The sequence below is a fragment of the Microtus ochrogaster genome, unplaced genomic scaffold (assembly GCF_000317375.1).
Source record: "Microtus ochrogaster isolate Prairie Vole_2 unplaced genomic scaffold, MicOch1.0 UNK2, whole genome shotgun sequence".
Classification (NCBI taxonomy): Eukaryota; Metazoa; Chordata; class Mammalia; order Rodentia; family Cricetidae; genus Microtus; species Microtus ochrogaster.
The window spans coordinates 18020893-18047027 of NW_004949100.1; the positions used below are offsets into that span (position 1 = coordinate 18020893).

The 26135-nt window shown below is 39.6% G+C and overlaps 1 protein-coding gene across 1 annotated transcript in view; it reads left to right on the forward strand.

Moving 5' to 3' along the window:
* Larp4b (La ribonucleoprotein domain family member 4B) overlaps positions 1–26135 on the forward strand; it is a 75976-nt gene that overhangs the window by 9241 nt on the left and 40600 nt on the right. The window contains exons 2-3 of the mRNA XM_005365406.3: positions 20056–20174; positions 22243–22302. Coding sequence (XP_005365463.1) covers positions 20094–20174; positions 22243–22302 — 141 coding nt within the window. The 5' untranslated portion in view covers positions 20056–20093. The remainder of the gene's footprint in view (positions 1–20055; positions 20175–22242; positions 22303–26135) is intronic.

Consider the following 26135-nt stretch of genomic DNA (forward strand, 5'->3'; position numbering starts at 1 on the left):
AGTGCTGGGATTAAAGGCATGCGCGACCACCGCCCGGCCTTAAAACAGATTCTTGAAGCTCCTGTCTCGAAAAACCAAAAAAAAAAAAAAAAAAAAAAAGGTCAAAGTAATGTTATTTGTTGCTTATGATGGGGATAGATTTTGAAATGCAGTTAGGCCATTTAATTATTGGGAAAATATTGAATACCTTAGAATGCTTAACACAAACAGACAGGATAGGCTAGTCACTTCACATAGCCTTTTGATGTAGTCAAGGTTTACGCGGAGAGATTTATAATAATGCCGCCCACACAATATGGCATGCTGTTTTATAGGAATATTTTTTAATAAATGGTATACCCAAACAATAAGTTTAACATAATAAATAAATAAACTAATAAGGGTCATTTATGGTTATTATTGAGTATTATCTGTACATTATTGCATGTGTTTTTACATACCTTGGCAGCGCAGTAGGTTTGTTTCTATCAGCATTGCTACAATGGTGAGTAATATGTTGCAACTAGATATTAGATATGTTGCAACAGCTACAGCAGTAGTAGGCAGTTGGAATTCTTATTTTTATTTACCTATTGTGTGTCAGGGGTGGGGTGGTGGGAGGGTTTGTACATGTGAGTGCAGGTGCCCATAGAAGCCAGAGAGAGCATGTCAGATCCCTTGGAGCTGGAGTTAACAGACAGTTGTGAGTCTCTTGATATGTGTTCTAGGAATCAAACTCCAGGCTTTTGCAAGAGCATTGTCCTAGGGTTTTTATTGCTGTGAAGAGACACCATGACCATGGCAACTCTAAACAAAAAACAAAACAACAACAACAAAAAATCCAATGCTCATTTCCAGTTTTAGAGGTTCAGTCCAGTATCATGATGGGGAGCATGACAGCATGTAGGCAGATATGGTGCTGGAGTAAATAGCTGAGAGGCCTATGACTTGCAGGTAACAGGAAGTCAACTTGAGACACTGGATGGTATCCTGAGCATAGGAAACCTTAAAGCCTGCTCTACAGTGACACACTTCCTCCAACATGGCCATACCCACTCCAACAAAGCCACACCTCCCAGTAATGCCACTCCCTATGAGATTATGGGGATCAATTAGCATCAAGTACTCTTACTCAAGTGAGTTATTTCTCCAGCCCCCATTCCCTGCCCCACATTTTAAGCTCCATTGTAATGTATAGGGCCACCATTATGTTTGCATTATCCTTGTCTTAAATGTTATGTAGTACATGACTGTATTCAAGGAAAATCAAGGATTTTGTCATTTTAGAACCAGAAACCTTGATTCAGATAGGGAGGTAGTAATAGATTTTGTAATTAGAACCCTCCAATCTGTATAATATAGATAGACGGTTATAATTCACCTTTAAGAAAGAGTAATTAAAGTAACTAAAGTTACATGATTTTCTTACTAAAGCATTCATACAGATGTCCATTTTAGTATCCTTGGTACTAACATAGGAGCCTATCTATCTATGGGCTCAAAGGTCCATTGTCACGTCTTGTATTTGTGTGTGTAAATTGTTGTTTGCTTGTTTGTCTGATTTTGGTTTTTCAAGACAGGGTTTCTCTGTGTATCCCTGGCTGTCCTGGAACTCACTCTGTAGACCAGGCTGACCTCGAATTCAGAGATTTGCCTGCAGTTTCACTCTGTATCTCTTGGCTGGCCTTGAGCTCACAGAGATGCCCCTGCTTCTGCCTCCCTAGTGCTGTAATTAAAGATGTGTACCACTATGTCCAACATCCATGGCCCAAAAAGAGACTCAGAGGGCAGGAGATTTTTTAAAATTTTTATGTATGTATTTATTTATCTATTTATTTGTGAAAAGCTTTGCTGTAGTCTAGTTTGCTGTGTTCAAGCAAAACAACTGGTATGTATCTTTATCTCAGTTTAACAGTAGTTTCCCCACAAAATTAAAGAGTTGAATACTTGCAACAGCTCACACTCAGAACAATGTACTTGTCTTATAATTCAGAAGACAGCTATTGATATATTTGCATTCTTCAAAACACCTGTTTTATAGTTTGGGACTGTTTAAAGGCCACAAGACAGTTTACTTTGTGTTATCTAGTTCAGGAAGGACAGGAAACGATCTTGTTTTCTAGTTTCATACTTTCAACCCATGATGACAATACTCCCTCTTGCAAAGAGCTAGTGTTGTGCAGTACCGTGGATCCAAAAGACACATAATGTGTATCTGGGCTTACATCAGACATGCAGGCTCTAGATGGAGTAGTTCCCCTCTGTAATCCTAGGTCTCAGGAAGAACAGTTGGAAGGATTTCACCTTCAAGGCTGGTGTGTTCAAAGTAACAAGATCAGCTCTAACGAGAATGTTTAATGTTATCATTAAAACTGGAGGTATATACCACTGAATAGTACTGAATAAGTTCATTTAACTTACTAAAAAGTAGCTAAACATCAGTGTTGGTGAGCAGTTTTACCAAGCTTCTCTCTCTCTCTCTCTCTCTCTCTCTCTCTCTCTCTCTCTCTCTCTCTCTCTCTCTCTCTCTCTCAACAAACAAAACTGACTTGTGGTCCTAAAGGTTGAGCTCAGGTCCTCTCATGTGGTAGGCAAGTACTCTGCCTCTGAGCCACACCCTTACAGCTAATTAGAATTATTAATACTGGTATGGATTCTCTGCGTGCTTAAAACTTACTATGTGAACTATATTATCCACTGGAAAGGGAGTGTAATCCTAAATGCCCTGAGTTATAACCCACTTTCAGATCTTTTAAAGTACTAAGCCAAAATGAGATTTGATTCTGAGTTTATTTTCGAACTTCAGTTTTTTTTTTTTTAAATGTTGTATCACTTCTATACATTGGCTATTCTGCAGAGAAAGAATATCCATTATGTTTTAATAGTACCATTTACACTGTTACTTTGGGAAACTTTAAAGTGTCTGCAGTTGTAAAACTTTAAAGTGTCTGCAGTTGTAATGCTTGATACTTGAAGACCAGTTTGATGCTGTGACTTTGTGAACAGTTTGATGCTTCAGAAGTTTTGAGTCTAGCTGTTGTTTCTCCAGGAATAGTCATGACTAGGTGTCCTAAAGCAAGTTGTGTGCCTCTATGTTCTAAGATGTCTTCACATTGCTGTTGATGAGAAAACCCAGGTGAGTGAGGTTGTTCCTGGTAGGGATGGAGTCCAGTTCCCAGTTGGTGCTCATCATGCCTCCTTGGAGCACAACTCCTAGTCAGACTTTTTAGCCTTTGTTCACTCTGAAGGAGTTCTAAGAATTTGGAGTGGTATATTTGGTTCACAGATGATGATTTTTCTGAAGAGTTTAGTGACAATTGGAATGTAGAAATGAAGCTTATTTAAGAAAAAGCTAAAATGTATTTGCAGGTTTCTGGCTTAGGTATTGGACATTTATATTAAATGTTTTCCAGTGAGAGAGTTCATTAAGTTTGGAGAAGATTTCTAAAGCATTGTTTTTACCTGCCTCTTCCATACAAATAATTTACATAGTATGTGTTTGCCATTCAGACACTTCTTAGTGATTTGTCGTTTTAATATTAAATTAATTTTTAATGTCTTTAATTTTATATGTAAACTCTCAGATCTCAAGTGCATTCTTGTATGTACACATACTAAATCTAGAGACTAAAATGAAATTGAAAATTTACTCAGGGTAATTTTATCCTAACTTAGAAATACCATCTTTTGTGTGTAACCCATCATTTGGAATGAAGGTTTTACTTGGAATCATCTCATTTCTTGTGCTTTCTATCTAAATTGCTAGGCAATTCTTCTCACATTTATTGTCACAAAAAAGAGTTATTAGACACACACTTAATGGGATTCTGCTTTAGTAGGTACTGTGTTAGGAGCACCATGGTGAGCAAGAAAGCCAGGCAGGCACAGGCAGTGCCTTTCCCTGTGACAAAATTTTGGAGTTGGTGGGACGACCATAATTTGTGCTATATTCCAGGGTAGAAAGGGCTACTATAAAATAACAAAACACAGACCTTGTTGGGAGGAAGAAAAGTAAAACCCAAATAGCTATGTTTATTTCTACTTCATCCGGAGGACAGACTAGAGAGTTTGAAATGAACTGAGGAGGCCCATGCTTAAGGAAGGCCAGCTTGCCTGGTGAAATCCTAGGTGTAGAAAAACTTAAGAAGTTAGAGTAGTAATTTATTTCACAGATACGGCTTTCTGAAGATTTAGTGACATGGAATGTAGGAATGAGCCTTATTTGAGAAGAGATAATAGCAGTTAATTTGCAGGCCTTTTTTGTTTTTTAAGACAAGGCTTCTCAAACTCATAGAGGTCCATCTGCCTCTGGTTGCACCACAACACCCGGCTTATTTGCAAGGTTTTGATTGGCAGTGGTTTGCATGTACTTGAAATAGGGATTATCTATTTTTATGTTTTAAAAGGGCCATGGGGCTAATGACTTTAAACAATTAATATATAGGAATCTGTTAGATCATAACAATTTCACTGTGTCTTGACTAGATAGCTGCCTTGAAATTTAGCATATGGTTGTGAACTGGCCTTGTGAAAAGTGAACACAAGGAGAAGCAGAGAGTTCCAGAGCAACATAGTTCCCGGTGGCATTCCCCAGATTCGGCACTCTTCCTGCGAAACCTTAGGCACCTGCAGAATGCTCTGCACTGTGGCTGGTACTTTTCTTTGGCAGGTGCTTTTCTCCCAGCTGAGTTACCTGCTTTCACATCGATCCTTATGCTAGTGCAGTTACATAATTTACTTACTGTAAACGAATACTTTGTCTTGGAAATCAAAAAGCCAAGAGAAGAATTTTGAGTGTTTTTATTCACTAAGAAATGATAAATGTTTGTAATGGTGGGTCGGGGGAAGTAGCGTTCATAAAGAAAAGTTGGGAACTGGAGAAGAGTTGGCTTAGCAGTTAAGAGCATTTGTTGCTCTTGCAGAAGAAAACCTGGTTTCTGTTCCCAGCATCCACACAACCATGCGTAAGACCAGTTCCAGGGAGATTACTAGGCATGTACTTGGTACACATATATATATATATACCGGCAAAACATTATCACGTACAAGGTAAAGTAAATATATAGAAAAAGAAAAGCTGGATGGTGCTGTACTAGTAAGCCCAGCTTTGGGGAGGCAGAGACAGGAGAACAGAGTAGGTTCACTGCCTAGTCAGCCTGACCTGCTTGGCAGGTTCCAATCCCTGTCTTGAGTGAAGTGGCTTCTGAATTGTTTCTGAGGGTGACACGAAAGGTTGTGTATGTATATGCACAGAGACACACACACTGTAGAATAATCCTTCTATAAACATTTTGTATTTAGGTTGTTTTCATGTAGTAGATATGCTTTAAAGAACCAGTGACAAAATAAATGATGTATTCTGGCCTATGTGAGAAAGAACATTGATAGAGGGACCGGATCTATGGCGAGTATCAAAAGAAGAAATACATATAAGTTTTAAGTATGCACACATTAATTTTTGAAATTACCTATTTGTTTTTTGCAGTTCCTTTCAATTGCATGGGATACAGACCTTCTTACTCTGCTTAGCACACAGGAAGAACATTTCAGGGTGGTTGAGAAAGAGTAGCTGCAGAAGCACCGTGCCAGAGGGGAGAAGGCAGAGCAGCAGCCTCACAGTTGGGCTGTGCTGTGCTGCTGAGAGATCCATCCAGCGTTACAGTGGGGAGACTGTTAAACGCTGGTGAGGCTGGAGACGAGCAGGTTGTGGAAAGCACGCGTCTGGAAAAGAGTCCCTAGACTGGCTCCCAGGAGCAAGGTCATGAGGTCATCCAGTCTGGGTTGGCTTCTCCTCCTCATGTCAAAGTTTTTTTGTCTTTTGAGTCAATATTGGATTATTTTTTATAAAAGGTGACTTATTTTTCTATGTATGAGTGTTTTTTTCCTGAGCATATGTCTGTGCACTGAATGTGTGCCTGGTGCCCTTGGAGGCTAAAAGATCTGGAACTTATGAGCTGCTATGTGAGTGCTGAAAACTAAACCCAGGTCCTCTGCAAGTGCTCATAACGATTGAGCCATCTCTCTAGCCCCAGGCTTTTTTGAAACAGTTTACAGGGGAAATGTTGAAGATGAGGAAAGACAGGAAATGGGATCCAGATCATAGGTAGGGAACTAGTACATAGAGCCATTGAACCTTAAGTTGGGGTTTGGCTTTTTTGCAAAACCTTTTTAATGTAGTAACTTCTGGGAACAAAACCCCATTCATTTTCGTGTTTTTCTTTCTTTTTCTAAAAGCTGTCATATCCAGGCTATTTTTAGGCATCTTGTCTTCATTTATGAGGTGTGATTTTTTTTTTCAGAAGCAATATGGGATTATAATTGCTAGGAACTAGTTTTCTTTTACTAAAATATTAAACATAGAAACCATATTTTATTTATATACTTTTATTATTTGTATGCACTTATTTATTATTATTTTTTAAATAGAAGAGATTTTTTTAATATTTATTTATTATGTAGACAATGTTCTGTCTGTGTGTATGCCTGCAGGGCAGGAGAGGGCACCAGACCTCATTACAGATGGTTGTGATCCACCATGTGGTTGCTGGGAATTGAACTTAGGACCTTTGGAAGAGCAGGCATTGCTCTCAACCGCTGAGCCATCTCTCCAGCCCCTTATTTATTTATTTATTTATTTATTTATTTATTTATTTTTAAGGCAGAGTTTCTAGTAGTCCTGGAACTCACTCTGTAGACCAGGCTGGCCTCAAACTCACAGAGATCAGCCTGCCTCTGCCTCCTGAGTGCTGGGATTTAAGGCGTGTGCCACCATTGCCTGGCTACATATTTTATGTATACACAAAAATATTAAATTTGAGAAAGAAGGTTGTATTTTATATATCATAAGATGGTTTATCAGCATTTATAATGCTGTTAAATAAGTTATTTGTTTATTCATTTCTCTTATTCAGTTGTGAGGTACAGTCTTGTTTTGTTATCCAGGGTGGCCTTCAACACTAGGGCTCAAAGTAATCCTCCTGCTCCCACCTCCCAACCAAAACTGGAACTGCAGCCTCACCCTCAGCTCATTCTTTGGCTTTTAGTTTTTAAGGAAAGTGACTTGAATGTTTGTGTAACAAGACTTGAGGAAATATAGTAAGGGCTGTAGGTTAGGGCTTTGAACAAGAGCAGTTGCCATTCTGTAACTGTCCCCTGCTTTGTCATCAGCAAATGTTGCCCTCTAGACATGCATTGCCTGCTGGGTTTCACTGCCCTTCATTACACATTACAGCTACTCTTGCTATTGCATTTATTGGCTGATTAATACAGATTAGAAGTTATCTTTTTTCCCCAAAGTGAGGTTTTGATTGAATAGTCTAGGAAACGGGATCATTTTAGTTTTTAGAGCAATTAGCTTTCCTTAGGATAAAGAAGTAAATACTGTTTTCTTGCATTCATTCATTCATTCATTTATTGTTTTGGTTTTTTTCAGCCAGGGTTTCCTGGCTTGGCTGTCCTGGAACTTACTCTGTGGACCTTGAACTCACTATCACTTGCCTCTCCTGGAATTAAAGGCATGTGCAACCACTGCCTGGATGTTTTTTGTTTTTTAAACTAATCACTTAATGTGTTATATAGAGTGCAGACACATGTTTGAGAAATTGTATCCCCCATAAGGGGCAGAAATCTATATTTGAATGGGTAATAGGATATGATGTGCAGTCTTTGAAGACAAAGGTGAAATGAATAGAAATTTTTTTCCCGTTCAACAATTAAATGATGAGTTCTCCATGATAGATTTTTTTTTCGAGACAGGGTTTCTCTGTGGCTTTGGAGCCTGTCCTGGAATTAGCTCTGTAGACCAGGCTGGTCTTGAACTCACAGAGATCCGCCTGCCTCTGCCTCCCCAGTGCTGGGATTAAAGGCGTGCGCCACCATCGCCTGGCTTCCATGATAGATTTCTTAAGAGGATATCTGGATCTTGAAGGTCTTCTGTGTTGGGCCACTGGTTCTGAATTCCATGAAACAAATTTTCTTTCAAATGTAGATGGGTGAAGATTTGTATGGGGAGTGTCAGTAGTCTCAAAAGTTAGCAAACTGCCGAGAGAGGAGGGAGTACATGGATGCAGTTTCTAGGGCGCAAACAATAGAAAAGATTGGAACTAGGCCGCCCTGCTTTTTGTCAGGATAATTTCAGTACATCTGAATTGTTGCAAAATTATTCTTATCTTTCTTTGGATTCTCTATGCACTTTGTTTTGTTTGAGACATGGTCTAGCCATGTATGTAGTCCAAACTATCCTCTAACTTGGGATATTCCTATCTCCACCTCCTAAGAGCTAGATGACAGGTATGCATCACCTTATGCACATCTTCTATAAAGAGATGTCTTGAGTAAGCAGAGACACACAAATTGAATTGCAGTAGCTTGACAACAAATGAACAGGACCGAGCAGCAGACATCTATGCAGGGATGGAAGAAAGCACAGATAAGCCAGCCAGGCACAGTTGAATTAGTCAAGAAAATGATGGCATACTGACTGTTAGGTGAGACTTTGAAAGTCTTGGGACATTAAGCCTAGATTCCCCCAATATATATTAGTTAGATGGCTAACTTTTCATAAGGATTTCTTTAACGTTTCCATTGAAACCTTTTTTTGTCTTATGCTCTCCCAGTTTAAGTTAGTTAAAATAATTATGTTTGTTGTCTTGAACCCTGCAGAGACTCCAAGTAACTACTATAGCTTTTTCTGATTTTCCTGAGTTTCCTTAGTGGCAAAGGAAGATATACATAAATCAACCAAGTCTGCATTTTAGGACAATAATCCTAATGTGGTTGTCTCCTTTTCTGCTTGGCTTTTAGTTGTGTGAAATTGTGTGAAGAGTTTATAGAAACAACTTCTCATGTTTAGTGGAAAAGGACCAGTACAGGATAAGTGCAAGAAGGTCTGCATTTTGCCAGGCTGTGATTGACTGCATGCTGCAACTTTTTGGAAGTAAAATTCCAAGGCCATTTAAATTCCATTACAGCCACATGCAAAATGAAAGATAGGAATCTTTCATGTTGTTTTTCCTTATAAACAATACTGGAGTGGTGATTTGAAGTTTGTCAGAATATTAATGAGTAAAATAACATCTTCCATAGTGGAGCCTTACCTAATGAGATGACCTAAACTCTCAGGTTTGTTTGTTTGTTTTGTTTTATATTAATAAGAATGCCAGCTAAAAATGTTTCCATTTAAGTGTCCTCTGTAGAAGTTTGTGAATGAAAACGAGGGCATGACTCTTTCTGGGTATAGTTGATGAGAAGGGTTTTATTGTAGATAGAAAGGAGAGAACAGTCAGACTGAACCAAGCCATGGGGAGTAGGGTGAGAGAGGAAGAGAAGAGAGACCAAGTGGATCAAGAGAGGAGCCATGAACCTAGAGGCCAAGAGCCCCAAAGGGCATGTAACCAAAATGACTGAGTATATAGCACTTAGAAGCTGGGAAAACGAAAGCCCAGCCTCTGGGCTGGAGAGGTTTAGGCTAGGTGGCAGGATGGTAAGTGCTGGGAGGAGCCGGAGGTACTGAGTGAGACTGGTCCCGGGTTTCTCTGACCTGACAGCTAGTGTGATATAAAAGCAGTTGTAACTATTAAACATAATTTATGATTAATACATAAATTCTAAATTAGATTTTTTATTGCTGTAACATTTAAAAGTAAAATTTTGATATATTTCTTGTGAATAGATACCTTTCCAGTCAGATTTTGCTAATAAATTGTTGTATCTTGTGTCTGGTTTTATTAACCCTGTCTAATTTTATCAACAGCAAAAACAACTCAAACTATAAAAAACAAAACAATAAAACACACCCATAAAGGTGGATCACTCGGGAGGAAGAGGCAGGTGGATCTCTGAATTTGAGACTATCCTGGTCTACAGAGCAAGTTCTAGAATAGCCAGGACTATACAGAGAAATCTTGTCTTTGAGGGTTGGGGAGGAATCAAACCCTTCTTAGCTAGAGAGATGGCTCTGCAGTTAAGAGCACTGGCTGCCCTTCCAAAGCATCTGGGTTCAGTTCCCTGCACCCATATGGCAGCTCACAACTGTCTTCAGTTCCAAGGAATCTGTCACCCTCACACAGGCATACATGCAGGCAAAAATAAATAAAAATCACAATTTTCCCAACATTGACGTTTTCAGTAGAAGCACAGGTGTGTATGCATAACGAAATTTAAAATAATCAGTTTGCTGGTGGCATCTGCTTAGGAGTGTGCCAGTACTGGGTGCCAGTGTAGATGTACAACCAAATAAGGAGTGAACTGAGATTGAATTCATTACTCTTATCTGCCAGTACCTTTGAGTGGCACATTTACTATTAGAATACTCGTTGAAGAGGCTAAGTCTGAAAAAAGCTAGTGTTGCAGCCTTCCTGGAGATAGTAGTCCTTAGATCTGTAAATACTTCCACTACTGAAGATGAATTCTGTTTGTAATCTGTATGAGGTAAACAAAAACAGTTGCTGCCCCTGAGGAGTCCACAATTACTTTTGTGTGTATAAAGCTAAAATGCATATTTCCTAGATGTCAGAGTGCTGCTAACAGCTGTGAAAGAATGGGATCTAGCAGCATGGAACAAATGAATGAGACATTCCAGTTCCTATCCTGTCTCACTTTCTTACAGCTCTTGAAATAGAAAGTGAATGTCACTAAGAGCCTTTTTCTAGCCCCAAAATCCTGCAGGTGTGTTTTAGTAACTCATTAGCTGCTTTGACAATCCCATCCACCCCAAATTTATTTAGTTTCAAAGAGGTCAAAGTCTAAGAACAATTTGACTTTTAAAATTGATTTCCTGAAGGATTCAGATTCAAACAGTACCTAAAACAGGTCTGAAGGCTTATTTTTCTTATTCAGGGAAATTTGTTTACTCTAGAATATTCATTACTGTTTCCTTCTAACTTGCAAAATTTATTTTTATGTGTGTACATATATATATGTTTGTGTTTGTGTGTGCACATGCACACATGAGTCCACAGGCCCAGGCCCCCACCCATGTCAGGGTGCATTCAAAGTGAAGACAGCCCTCTGGAGTGCTTTCTTTTCTGTCACCCTGTGAGATTCCAGAATCAAGCGCAAGTCCGAGTCTGTGCTCAAGTGCTACTCTGAGCTGTCTCATTGGCCCCTCATTTAACTTTACTTTTTATTCTAAAAGTTGGAATTCTTTGAGTAACTGCCCGTATAGTAGAATTTTGTCTTTACCCTTGTGTTCTAACCCTGAACTTATTGGTCCCAGTCATGAGACTGAGAAGAGACCTTAGTAAACTTCATACTTAAAGTCATTGTATAAATACTGATGGTAGAGTTGAGTACTTGGCCAGCACTGCGGTTGGCCATTTGTTTTTTAGTGATACTGAAGAAAGCATCAGTGGGCTGAGTTGTACCGTTGTATCCTTGCTACAGTGTTCATTTCTCTGCAGTATATAAGAAGTATAACTTCAATCATACATTGTTAATCTCTTGGTTTCTTTCTAGTTTCTTTGTTTTTTAAATAATTAAAAAAATGTTAATTTAAAAAATAGAATTTTATTGCCTATCGTTTTATATGGTGCTTTTTTCCCTTTTATTTTGTAGGTTTTATCAATTCTTCAAAAGATGCAATTGATTGTACTAGTTTCTGCTTTTCTGTAGTTAAATGTCTTATTTCCTTTTATGGCTAAAGCCAATACAATCATTGTTCATAAAATGGTTTATGTGTTTTATTTCATCAGGACACATTTTAAGCATAAATAAACATGCTGTTTTAAGTGAGTATCAGTAATACATTCAAGTTATACGTGTGTGCTTATTTCTTTTTAGATTTAAATACATAAAGATAAAAGGACAGTATTAGGATCCTCACTCAGCTGACTTGTCTAGTGGGTTTCATCTGCTGCCATCCTGTGGTTTTGTTCCCCCCCCCTTTAAACTTTACTAGTATATTTAAAAAACAAAATTCAGATTCTGTAACTTTGCCAATTTCTGTAACAAACTGCCTAACAAGTAAAGGAAGGGAAGATTTTCTGGCTTAGAGCTTGAGGCCATAAATTGTTGGTTAGAAAGGCACAGTAGTAGTATCAGGAGGTAGACCAGTCATAAGCATCCTAGATTAGGAAGCAGAGAGGGTACAGTAAATGGGGCTGAGCTATAAAATCCCAAGACCTGCTCCCAGTGACTCATTTCCTCTAGCATGACTCCACCTCCTGAGGTTGCATAACCTTTCAAAACCGTACCACTTGCTTGGGACCAAGTATTTATAAATACATTAGTCTATGGGGGAACTTTTTACATTCGAACTGCAATATAGATGTATATGTGTATTTTGTTCCACAATCTGTTTATTTATTATAGGATAAGTCTTTGACTATAGTCAAGGTTGGTCTTGAACCCCTCAGGTTACACTCCCAACTTGGCCTTCTAAGTAACTATGTCTGTTGGAGTAGTTTCACCATAATCAATGAATAAAAGATTTTGTTTTATGTCTCTTATAGGCAGGGCCATTTTAAATAGACAGAACTGGAACCTCTTGATTGAATTCACTAAAATCACTACCATTCTGTAGTATCCTTTTTATCTGTGCAGTTTTTTTTCCTATATCCAAGATGAAATTTTAAATTCAGTTTGACTCAAAATCTCAACAGTTTTCACATTACACTAGATTATTTTGGTGGAAGTTTCTGTAATTTGTATATTTTTCTCCCCTTATAAAATAAATGTGTTGTATTTTTATAGAAATGAGGTCATTTTCTTGTTCCACATTTTGGATTTAGCTGATGGCTTTGCTTATTTGATATGAATTTCTTCAGTATTCTCTTTAAATAGGGAGTCATCTAGAAATTTGATTAAATATCATGGTTTTGTCTTATTTCTACAAAAGTGTTTCATAGATGGTACTATTGTCCATCAAGAAAATAATGCCTGAAGTTCCTATGACAAGACTGAAAAATAGCCCCAGTCAGTATTTTATTTGCCATTTATAAAATTTTCATCAGTTATGCAGTCAAAAAATTTATCCACCCTTCTCCTCCTGTGAGATGTCTCCATTGTTGGTGGGTTTTTGTTTGTTTTCTAGTCTGGCTCATGTCATTTGTCTGGGCTGACTTGGAGTTCGGTCTTCTGGCCTCAGACTCCTGAATGCTGAAATTACAGTCCTGATGTCACTGTGCCCAACACTAAATTTTGAATATTTTCATTTAAAATAACTCGTTCTCCATTAACTAAGGCTTTTCTTCCTTTGGTAACTGTTTTGTCATGAAATGTGATTCATCTAGGGGAGGTGAAGTGCATGATTTCCCTTACTAATATTTAGGGTAATGAACTGGTACCCTAGCAGACACCAGAGGCAAGCTCTATAGAGGTGATATGTTTAACCTTCAGGGATTTTTATATACCATATTTTATATACAGTCAAGACCACTTCTGCTATGTCTTTAGTGTTCTTGAAGTGTGACCCCATTTATCTTGAATAGATTCTTTATTTTCATAGTAAAATATTCCAGGTTCATCTCATAAGGAATTTCTGTGAGGGAAAAAAAATCAACCTGCTTGATGTTAATGGCCCCGTAACTTTTTTTTTTAATGTTGAGTCTCACATACTCATTTGGCCCCAAACAGCTGAGGATGACCTTGAACTCCAAATCCTTCTGCCTCCTCTTCTGAGTTGTATGAAAGGGTGATAGCACCACACCTAGTTTTTGGAGTGCTGGGAATCTAACCCTACATCTCTAGTCCCTTTTGTCTTCTGAGCAACTTCCTCTTTGCTTGTGTATGTATGCGTTATGTGGTGTGTATTTGTGTACATACACATAAGTGTGCATATGTGCACATTTATATGTATGTGTGGAAGCCAAAGGTCAACATTAAGTGTCTTATCAACTTTTTTTTTTTTGAGACAGAATCTCTGATTGAACCCGAGTTTCAATGTTAGACTAGAGTAGCTAGACAGCAAGCCTCAGGCAGATCTTCTTCCTGTTGCTGCCTCCCCAATGGTGGGACTGCACCTGACTTTTTTAAAAAGTATTGTGTTTTGGTTGTTTTTTTTAAAAAATATTTTTTATGGTTTATTTAACTTTATTTTATGTGCATTGGTGTGAAAGTGTCAGATTCCCTGCAACTGGATCTTCAGACAGTTGTGAGCTGCCATGTGGGTGTTTGGAATTGAACCCAGGTCCTTTGGGAGAGCAGTCAGTGCTCTTGACCACTGAGCCATCTCTCCAACCCCTGCACCTAACTTTTTATGTGGATGCTGGGGATCTGAAATCATACTCAGTACTAAATACCTTGTTGACTGAACCATCATCCCAACTTCAAGCAGCCTACTCAATCCTCAGTACCATTCAGAGAAGAAAATAAAGTACTGTAACAGCAAAAACCAAACTGAACAAGGTACAGAAACACAGTTAAAGTCAATTAAAGCCCATAATGCCTGTGGAACAGAAAGTGACAACAATAATGTATGCATATGCTGTGATATTAAAGTGGTTTCAGTTAAAGGTGAGGAAAGTAAATAGAGAGGGACCTTAGGAAGCATAACTAAAATAAATAAAGGAGGAAGGAAGAGTTTTTAAGTTAGCACAGCAATGAAAATAAAGGATTTGATAAATATAAGAAAGTGGGAAAAGTAGCTCTAAAAGTTAAAATACTATTCAAAGTATAGTAAAAAGGAAAGAAAAGCCAAAAGGCCTGTAGGAGTAGTTTTTCTCTGGGTTCTCCAAAATTGGATTCTCATGGTGGGTGGTGTCAGTTAAACTTGGAGACTCTACAGTTTATGTTGATACCGAGCACATGCTAGACGGTGTCAAGCAGCTGTTGCTTCAGTGTTCACTTTAGTAGCTTCTCATTTATGTGCCAGGAGCCCCTGGTGGCCACACTTAGCTCTAGAGCCTGTGAGCTGGGCAGGTTCTCCCCTCCTCTCCCAGGCCCCCAAACTGTACTCTGAGACTTACTCTCAAGTGCTTTGGAAATGAGGGAAACAAACAGCACTGAGATCTATACAGGTGAACTTGTGTGCTTTATAAGATACAGCCATAGTCTAGGGCTTCAGGATTGAGCTCCTGCAGCAGCAGAGCTGTAGACAGGGTCTCCAGAGGTTGATCCATTCCCTGCTCTCAGGCTGAGGTTATCAGGTTTAGATGGGACTACCTTGCCTGATTGCACACTGGATGCTGTGCTGATTCCTTTTGCATCCTTCTGCCTTTGCACACTTCAGCTGTCCCATCACTCCCCCTTGGGCTTCCTTTTTTACTCTAATTCTTTGAAAGTGTTCCTTGTTACTCTTGACTCTTGTCATTCACTACAACTCAAGACACAGCTTCTACTCACCACATTCTCTAAAACTCAGACCTGTAGTGTTTTATATACCTAAAATCTGCCCTTCAAAATGGACCTCATTGGCCTGGGGAGATGGTTCAGTAACACTTGCTGCACAAACATGAGGACCTGAATAAGTCTTAGGTACTCATAAAACAGTGGACATCTGTAACTCCAGCATTGTGGGTGCTAGAGACAAGAGGTGCTAGAGACTAGGGTCAGCTGTCATTCGGCCTCCAAATTTTGGAGAGGCTGTCTCAAGGATGTAAGACAAAGAGTGATACAGCAAGGCACTTGATATTCTCCTCTGGCCTCCATGTGCATACATACCCACACACTTAAAACAGAGCTGCCCTCCCTCCACCTTTACTAGGTTTTGGGGATGGTGGATGGAGGAGTGCTAAGTAGTTTTTCCTTGCTCAGGTGATTCAGAATAATCTACATACATAACTTTTATAATGCTTATGTTTAGGGCTGGGGTTGTAGCTAAGGTGACAGAATACCTGTCTAGCATGCTCAAGGTCCTGGGTTCAACTCCTAGCACAGCATAAAATGGAGAGGCAGTAGAGTCAAAAGTTTAGTCATTTGACTATGTAGCAGGGTCAAAGCCAGCCTGAGCTATAATCCTTAGGGGGTCATGGGCCTCATGAGCTCCCCTGCTGTGGCAGGTTGGTGGTCCCAATCTTGTACCATAGTCATAGCTGTTGTGGGCTCAAAAGTGTAGTGGCTGTGTCATGCCCAACAGAGAACATTCGAAAGCATTTTATTTTGGTTCTTACAGCTTTGGGGTAGGTGATTGTAGTTGTCCCATTTATGGCTGAGTGTGCAGCAGTTATAGCTGCCACTGCAGCAGAAGTTTCTCAAGCCACAAGTTGACAGCTCTTGGACACAAGCCTAATTATTTAGAAGGCAAATTGTTGGGCATATCATGTCTCTATTGAAATAGCAGTAGTTCTTCACCAGGGCCTATGGCTTCCATGGTCCCGGCTTTTGACCAGAGTTAATGAGACCAGAAGTGAATACCTACTCCCCCACCCAGAGGAGTGGGTCTCAGTATCAGCCAGAATGAAATTGGTTACTCCCGTAGCAGATGTACCTCTTTCGTGCTTGTGGGACACACCCTGCCTAACTCTTTGATAATATACCATGCAGGACTCACCTCAAAGTAAGGCTTGGTGATAATTCTCCCCCAGAAGCCTGCATAGCCTGTTCTGGCACTGTGAAGGCTAGCCTTCAGGGAGGAAGGTTTTTGGTTTTTCGAGACAGGGTTTCTCTGTAGCTTTGGAGCCTGTCCTGGAACTATCTCTTGTAGACCAGGCTGGTCTCAAACTCACAGAGATCTGCCTCCCCAGTGAGGTAGCTTTTTTTTTTTTTTATATATCTCAGTTCCAGTTTGATTTCTCTGTGGCCTACAACTGGACCATTTAATGTCTTCAGCAATAAGGCTATCTAGTCTGGTGAGCCGTCAGCCACTGCGGCAGTTTCCTCTCCTGATTGGTGTTCTCAGGTCTTCCTGATGAACTACTTGGCAGGGAGTAGTAGCTGGGGAGAGGGAAGGTAGAGTCGCTGGACTCTTCATTTAATAACCTGTGGCTTCTGGGATTCAGATTATCTGCCCATGCAGGATACCTCAGTTCAACCCCTTATTTATAAACTGGTTTACCAAGTATCAGTTTTCCCTTAAGGCTTTTTCATAGATCCTTAGTTTTGGCTGACCTCTCCCCAACCCTCTCCTGTTTCCTTATTTCCTTCTTAAAACTTTGTACGCCCAGGTGTTCCCCTGCCAGCCTCATAGCACATATGTTCTAACACTATCCTTCTCCTGGGGCTGCTTGTTACCTGTTTTGAAATTTCATTTCTCGGGGCTGGAGAGATGGCTCAAAGGTTCAGAGCACTGACTGCTCTTCCTGAGGTCCTGAGTTCAATTCCCAGTAACCACATGGTGGCTCACAACCATCTGTAATGAGATCTGATGCCCTCTTCTGGCCTTCAGGCATGTGGAATCTAAACACTGTGTACATAATAAATAAATAAATCTTTTTTTTTTTAAATTCCCTTTCTCTTTTGAGGCAGGATCTTGTTATGCAGTCCTAGCTGGTCTGGAGCTTGCTTTGTAGATCTTTCTGTCTCATGTCCCAAGTTTTGGGATTAAAATGCCTGGCTGAAATTGCTTTTGATAATCAAATAATTCCATTAATTAAAGTATTAGAAATTAGAACCAGGTGTTTGAGAATAGGGAGAAAATTATAGAGGCGAAAAAAACCTTCAATATCCTTAGCTGTTGGGTAATGCACTTATAGTCATTTTGAGATTCCATCTCCTCCCCGTCAGAATGCCTCTCACTAAGGAAGCAAATAATGGAGCTGGAGAGATTGCTGAGGGATTTGTGAGCACTGGCTGACCTGAGGATTCAAGTTCAATTCCCAGCCTCCACGTGGCAGCTCACAACTTTAATTCTCGAGGATCTGACACCTGGTATCACCACTTTCTCTCCTATGGAACCTACATTCAAAATCCCTTCCCTTCCCTGTCCCTTCTGTGTTTGTGTGTGTGTATAGTCATAAACTAAAAAGAGGATCATGAGAGGACATGAAGAGATCTTAGGGAGATGGGAAATAGGAAAATGGAATACTAGGAGAAGAAAGAGGACCCAGCTGTAGGGTACTGGACATGGGAGGGGGTAGTGGGAGAGGGGAATGAATGAGGTTGAAGTGGAATGAGGTGTGTGAAGATGTTGTGATCAAACCCATTACTTTGTGATGGTTAATAGCTTAAAATAGTAATAAGTGAAAAAACCTGCATGAATATTTTTTTTTTTTTTTTTTGGTTTTTCGAGACAGGGTTTCTCTGTGGCTTTGGAGCCTGTCCTGGATCTAGCTCTGTAGACCAGGCTGGTCTCGAACTCACAGAGATCCTCCTGCCTCTGCCTCCCGAGTGCTGGCATTAAAGGCGTGTGCCACCATCGCCCGGCTCTGCATGAATATTTAATGAAACAAAAACGAGTTACTTACTTTTGTATCCCCTCTCCCCCCGACCTTCTGGTAATTGTTTTCAGAAGTAACTGAAAAGGTATCTAGCCCACATTGAACTCTTTATCTTATTTGTGAAGCATTAATCTTCAATTTAGAACTAAATGTTTAGGAATCCTCACAATAAAAGTCATGAAAGTTGTCTCTTCCTAAGTCATTTTTGAAAGTTAGATGAGAGAGTGTTTCCCAAATCCTCTAGTGTTTGTACAACTGTACTGAAATGTTTCCAGTTTCTTTCTAGTGAAATCACTTCCTTTGCAGTTACTCTTTAATGTAGCCCTGGCTTGCCTGGAACTTGCTATGTAGATCATACTGGTCACACTCACTATTCTCATGCCTTTGCTCTGCATCCCTGACCACAACTGTTGTTGATGAAAGTAAATCAATGGGACCATTCAAAAACTATAAGATAAAAATTTGGGATTCATAAAAATAATTTCTGTTTTTAGCAATTGTGGATTCCGTGGTTTTCTAGTTTCTTAATATATACTTACCTGAGGTATACATGTGAAATGGCTCTTATAATCAGTCACCTCATGTTACGTTAAGTGTACATCAAGAGCATATGAAATCTACTTTCATAGCAGACTTCTGTGCACAAGAATTGCCAGCCCTGTGTTGTATTAGATCAGGAAACCTTATCGTCCTCAATCACTGCATTGTTGTGCCCTTTGACCTGTGACTTCCTATCTTCTCTTTCCTTCCCATTCCCTGAAAACTACCATTCTCTGTTTCTCTCTGTGTGTGTTTGACTAGGATTGTATTGTATTTGTAAGTGAATCATACAGTGTTCAACTTCCAGTGCTGGCTTTAGTTTTCCTTAACCAGATGTCTTCCAGGTTTATCTGTTCATTATGTTCAGCAAGCAAGACTCCTTCCCTCCTTCCCCTTTTCCTTCATCTGCTGGGGATTCTCTTACTTGGCTAGTGTGAGTGATACTGCAGTGGGCATAGGCTGTCTTCAGGAGGAACTTACTGCTTTTCCTTTGGATGGATACCAAAAAATGGAATTGCTGGATCATGTAGTGTAGTAGCTTTATTTTTAAAGTTTTGAGAAGCCTCTCTACCATTTTCAGTAATGGCCACACAGTCCTTCCAGTAGCATTCTGTGTTCTCCACACCCATGTCGACACTTGTTAGCGCTTGTCTTTTTAGAACTGTCCTAACAGGTGCATGGTGGTACTTTTTGTGGTTTTAATTAGCTTTTCCCTGATGATTAGTGAGGTATTTGAATGTCTAAGTATGCTTGTCATTCTCCATTGATGGGGGGTGGGTACTTATATTCTTTGGCCATTTTGAAATTAGTTTATTTGGTTTTTACTCTTGAACTCGTGTGCCTTGAATATTAACCCCTCAATTTTAGATTTTAAGATGAATTCCTGGGCTTTTTTGTGTTGGCACACAGTTTCCAAGTTTTCTGATTTCAGTTTCACCTGGTTGGTTTGAAGGAGAAGCTTGCTAAGGCCTCAGTGAATAACATGAATTTTCTGGGCAGTTGTTTCTAAACTATTTGGGATCCAGAAGGGTGAACAGATATTTTAGAAGTATTTTTAGAGTTAGTAGTTTAAGAAAAATTAGTCAAAGTACTGGGTATAGTGGCTCACACTTGGGATCCCAGCATTGGGGAAACTGAGGCAGAAGGGTTCCAGTGAGTTGGAGGCAACCTGGACTATATAGTAAGTTTCAGGCTTGCTTGGGTTACAGAGTTAGACCATCTCAAAAATAAAACAACAAAAACTGGTGCTTCTTAAGTGACCCTTTCACTCCTTGTCATTCTCCAGCGTCCTGAGGTTGGCATTATACTTCTCCAGTGGAGCCCATGACTTCTGATCAGGACGCTAAAGTTGTGGCTGAACCGCAGGCACAGCGAGTCCAGGAGGGCAAGGACAGCTCTCATCTGGTAGGTGCTGCTGGAAAGAGGGAAGACCAAGGGCACAGGCATCCATCTCCTTTTTCTGATAAAGAACTCTACACTGAACTTTGACTCTTAGAACAAGCGTATCGAGTAAGTCGTACAGAGGCAAAAGGACTTCTTACTCACCCAGTGTTCTGGCTGAGATCCCTACACCTAGAGAAACAAATTTATTTAGCAGTGCATTAGCGGTAAAGACAGACAGAGCAAACTCTGTTAAGTCTGAAAACAGAAGCACACTTGTACAAGGGTGGTATGATAGGATGTTGTTAGCGGGAACTTAGGCATCTGTGTGTGTCATTCTTGTCTCTAGAAACAAACTGGATGCCCTCAGGAATGAGGGCTTTGTGACCTGTTTTTTAAAGGAAAGCTTGTTTTATGGTATAGTTGAGAAAGTAGTGAAGAAAATTCTACTTTCTATGTTTTTATTCTGCAGTTCCCTCAAATAGCAAGCTCTAATATTTCAGACAACCCTTTTCATCTTTAAAAAATACTTTTTTTATTTAGTGACAGAAACTAAAAGTACTGGTTCAGTAGTTCTCAACCTTCATAAAGCTGTGACCCTTTAATACAGTTCCTCATGTTGTGGTGGCCCCCAACCATGAAATGTTTTTGTTGCTACTTCATAACTGTTATGAATCATAATGTAGATGTCTGATAAGCAACCCAAAAGGGGTCATGACTCACATGCTGAGAACCACAGCACTAGATACAGAAAACAATAGGCACCTGTAACTTTAGATACTTAAAACTTTGTATTAAGAAAATGCAGTTCGGGGGCCAGTAAATGAGTAAAAGCAGTGTCCCACAAGCCTGAAAATCTAAATTAGATTCCCATATTCCACAGTGGAAGGAGAGAAGCAGTGAAAGTGGTTCTTTCACTTCATATGCACACTGTGGCACCCCTTCCACGCCCCACACACTCAGACACATGTTGTAAACATACATCTAACATACATACAAATAATAAGAAATAAAATAATGAAAAAAGATGTGGGCTGGAGACATGGCTCCATCATTAAGAGCACTTGTTGCTCTTGCAGGGGACCTGGGTTTGGTTCCCAGCATCCACATCATGACTCAACAACCATCTATAATCCAGTTCCAGGGAACTTGACCCCTCTTCTGACCCCCATGGGTACCAGGCATCCAGGCAGAACATTTAAATATATATAAAATAGCTCTAAAAACTAAACACCCACACTAATACAGTATTATAGTAAAGTTAATTAGGATTTTTATTATACTTGTTGTTTTGGTTACCTTTGAATTTTAATCCTGGTCTAGAAAGATGGATCAATGTTTAGAGTTCCTGGCACCCCTCCCCCCCAGTAGCTCATAGCCTCTTAATATAACTGCAGCTTCAGGCCATCCAGTGGCCTCTGAGGGCATCTGCGCCCAAGTGCATATACTTGCATGCAATGGACTTATAAATAATTAATTTTTTAAAAACTTTTAATCCTAGCTGAGTAGTGATGGTGCACACCTTTAATCCCAGGATACTCAGGAGGCACAGGTAGATGGATCTCTATGAGTTCCAGGATAGCCAGAGCTACACAGAGAAACCTTGTCTCAAAAACCAAAACAATAACAAATTTAATCCTGTCAAACAATAATATTTAAAGTTCTAAATAGTGTTGGGAAAAGTAGCTTTTTAAAATCACCCCTGTTGAAACTATCAGAAATTTCACTTAGTACTTCATTTTAAAGCTTCTCTCTTCTTTTGAATATAATTATTCATAATTTTTTTTGCAATGTAAAAACATGCATCCCCCCCCCCCCGGGGGTTTGTTTGTTTTTTTTTTTTTTTTTTTTTTTTTTTTTTTTTGGTTTTTCGAGACAGGGTTTCTCTGTGGCTTTGGAGCCTGTCCTGGAACTAGCTCTTGTAGACCAGGCTGGTCTCGAACTCACAGAGATCCGCCTGCCTCTGCCTCCCAAGTGCTGGAATTAAAGGCGTGCGCCACCACCGCCCGGCGGTTTTGCTTCTTAATATGGTTTGAAATTATGTTTTCTTTATGTTAGAATGATGAAATTTTTTATGTTTTCAATTTTACAGATGAATGGTCCTATATCGCAAACCACTTCTCAAACAAGTTCCATCCCAGCTTTGACTCAGGTAATTCGTTTTTTAGATTTATCACAGATTGTCTAGCCACAGTCAAGATTGCCAGATATGGCATTATCCCAAATATGTATTTGTAAAAAGAATTAGAAAAATGTTTAGGTTTGTCAAAGGAGGACCCATTTGACAATGTGCCCTTGAATGTGTTAAGTGTTGATTTTGTCTCTTTCACAATGGAAGTGTCAGATACATTTATTCTCAAGTATTCTTGACAGTGTTTTCAGTTCATCTGAATTTAGCTAATGTAATTGATTTTTTAGAGTACGCAAGTCAAATTCTAAATAATAACAGAATAAGGACATAGACTGAATATATAACTCTGTTGATAGAAGATTTGCCTCACGTGTAAGGAGAGAGCCTTAGTACTGTATAAACTGGGTGTGGTGGCCAATGATTGTCATCTTAGCACGAGAGAAGCAAGAGTTCAAGGTCTAACTCCTACTGCTTTTCTGAAGCCAAGTTGCCCCAGTCAGTGTTCCTAGTGGAATTACTTTGGCCTCAGGGCCATTTTCAGTTGTTGATTCTGTTGCATTTCAGCATAAATGAGCAGAGATGCTGTTTGAGAGAGATGGGTAAGGACAAGCAATATTAGTAGAAGTGCTTGTTTTTCTGAGAAGTGCCAAGTCTTTTCTAATTGTAATATGGGAAGTTGATTTTTTTTTAATTTATTTATTATGTATATATTATTCTGGGCACCAGATCTCATTATAGATGGTTGTGAGCCATCATGTGGTTGCTGGGAATTGAACTCAGGACCTCTGGAACAGCAGTCAGTTCTCTTAACCTCTGAGCCATCTCTCCAGCCCTGGGAACTTGATTCTTCTTAGGCACTAAACTCTAGACAACTCAATAAAGCCTGAACTATGTCAGAATGATCTTAAGCATTTCATTATATTTAATTATTCCTTCTGTGTATGTGTGTACACACGTCATAGTGTGTGTATAGAGGTCAGAGGACAAATTGGGGGAGTCAGTTCTCTCCCTTCGCAGTGTTGATCTCAGGGGTCAAACTTGAATTGTCAGGCTTGGCAGCCACTGTCTTTATTCACTAAGCCATCCTACTGGCCCAATCAGAAATAATTCTTTAAAATTACTTAAAGATAACAAGATAAGAGAACTGAACCAAAGGAACTGTCTTGGGATGTAGCTTGGTGGTAGAGTGGTTGCTGGACTTATGCAAGGTTTAACCTCCTGCACCCCACCCCACCCATCAACAAACTGTGCCTTTTGATGACACTGTTTCTGAGTGAATGTTTAATTACTACGTATCTACATACTGAATAGTAGGCTCACAGTCAGAAAGCGTGATGGTCTGAAAATAGCCAATACTTTTTTTGTTTAAAAATGACAACTGAGCTGGGCGGTGGTGGGGCATGCCTTTATTCTCAGCACTTGAGAGGCAGAGGCAGGTGGATCTCTGTGAGTTCAAGGTCTACAGAGTGAGTTCCAGGACTGGTTTCATAGCTACTGGGAAACCCTGTCTCAAAAAAAAAACCTAAAAAAAGAAACAAAATAACAACCGTCTGCTCTTAGTGCAGTATCTTACAGGTTAAATATTTTTAGCAGTATATAATGCTAAATATATACACACACACACACACACACACACACACACACACAGAGGGGGGGAGGGAGGGAGGGAGAGAGGGAGTTTTTTTTGTTTGTTTGTTTCTTTGTTTTTTGAGATGGTTTCTCTGTGTAGCTTTGTTGACCAGGCTGGCCTCAGACTCACAAAGGTCCTCCTACCTCTGCCTTCTGAGTGCTGTGATTAAAGGTGTATGCCAGTACGCCTAGTAAGATTAAACTTTTAAGTAGCTATAAAATGTAGAATTTTTTTAAAAAAATTTTCATTATTGCATGTGCGCGCGCGCGCGCGTGTGTGTGTGTGTGTGTGTGTAAGAGTGCAAGTGCACCTGTTCCAGAGCAAACATGTGCAGGTCAGATGTTCCATCTGGGCATTGAACTCAAGTTATTAGGTTTGCACAGCAAGTACCCTTACCCACTGTGTCCCCTGCAGACTAGTAACTGTAAGTGTTTAAGTTCCTGGTATTGTTTTCTTTAAAGGAAATTCTTTGGTGACTACTGTCTTATGAAATAAAATCCAGGAGGTACTGAAATACTTGGAAAAAAAAGACCAGAATTTTGAAATTTCTTCTGGCTGTGCTAATAATTTGTTGTTTTTAGAATTAAGTTTATGCACATATATGTTTCTGTTTCCCCTGATGTTCTGTACCTTTACATTCCATGTGCCATTTGGATTTCAGCACAAGGAGTCTGATGAATGCCAGGCGGGGCTCTGTTGTCATTAGGATTTGGATTTGAGTGGCAGTAGCATGTGACTGCTGTGCAAGGAGTTATTTTTGGTACTGTGTGTTGGCTTCTTTTCAGAAATGATAGCAAGTTAGTGTGAGACGTATTTGTAGAAGCTCAGAAAAGGACAAGCATTGTGATATGCGTTTTTGAACTTTCGATATGGGCTGTTGCTTCAGCAAAGAATTAAGTAGTGATAGTGACAATGAGAAAATTGGCCTGTTACAAAAATCTGTGGAAGAGAAGAAACCGGAGAACAAGATAAGTAAAACTTTATCTTCATTATTTGATACCCTTGAAGGTGAGGAGCTTCACAATGTTGAAAATGGACCCAGCCGAGCAGCCGCTGGTGTCACTGTGTGGACTAGAGTTTTTACAAGGTCTGGGCATGGACAGGATCATAGATCAAAGCAGTCACTGAATTCTAATTCCTCTTCCACATTTGAGTTCTTTCATGGGTCTGAAAATTTAGATGAGGGTGATAAGAATTTAGATACTGTTGTTATTGAAGAGAATTCTGAGATTGTCAGTGACCCACTGTGTATGAGTAGTGACGGACAGGCTTGTTCTGAAGATGACCAGCCTTTCTCACATGTGCCCATGCCTTTTGATCAGCAGGAGGAAACTTGTCTAAGTGACCATCTGCAGTGTTACCTGGCCACTTGTAAAAACTCTTTAATAGACAAAGAAAAAGTTCTAAATGTTCAAATAAGTAGTTTTAATAAGAATAACTCTGTAGATGTATCTGCTGGAGAGTTGCAAAATAAAAGCCTTTTTTGTGTTGGTAACAAACATTGTAAGAATTCAAGGGAGAGCAAATTTTACAGTATTTGTGCTATAGATCCGGAGTCCTTGAACATGGACGAAGAACAGTACACTCCCATGTATGGAGCAGCTGCAGAAGAATGTCATTCAGCTGTTACTTATGAAGTTTTCCAAGTGGATTGGCCTGTAGCTAACAGGGAAGAATGTGCTGCCTCAAATACTGTACAGAGGGCAGGAGAATTAAAGCTGCAGGATGAAGAACTGTTACCCCAGGATAACCTATGGCCCTGTGAAACAAAAGAAGCACTTAGAGAGAAAAGTGAATGTAGTTTGGCTATTTTGGTGGACTGTGAACCATCTGATGAAGCACACATCAGTGACCTGCAAGCTGAGTCTCTGAGGGCAAAAGTTTATGCCAAATTCCCTAAAGATCACACAGAACATATTACATTACATAATACTGGCCTACTCCCTGAATTAAATATTAACATAGGCAGTGACTCATTAAAGTGTCCGCGTGCTGTATCTGAAGAAAGAGAGAGCAGTGCTTTAGGAGTAGGAAGTCAGGTGGATGATTCACTTGTTAATTTACTTAATGACATTTCATATGTTGATGGGAATGGTGAACCTGAGGCTACAACAGTTAGTGCTGGCCGAAGTTTAAACTCTAAAACAGAAAGAGAGCACGACTCTGAAAAGCTACTAGAGGACAATGATTATTTTCACATCAGTGTTAACAGTCCAGGTAGGAT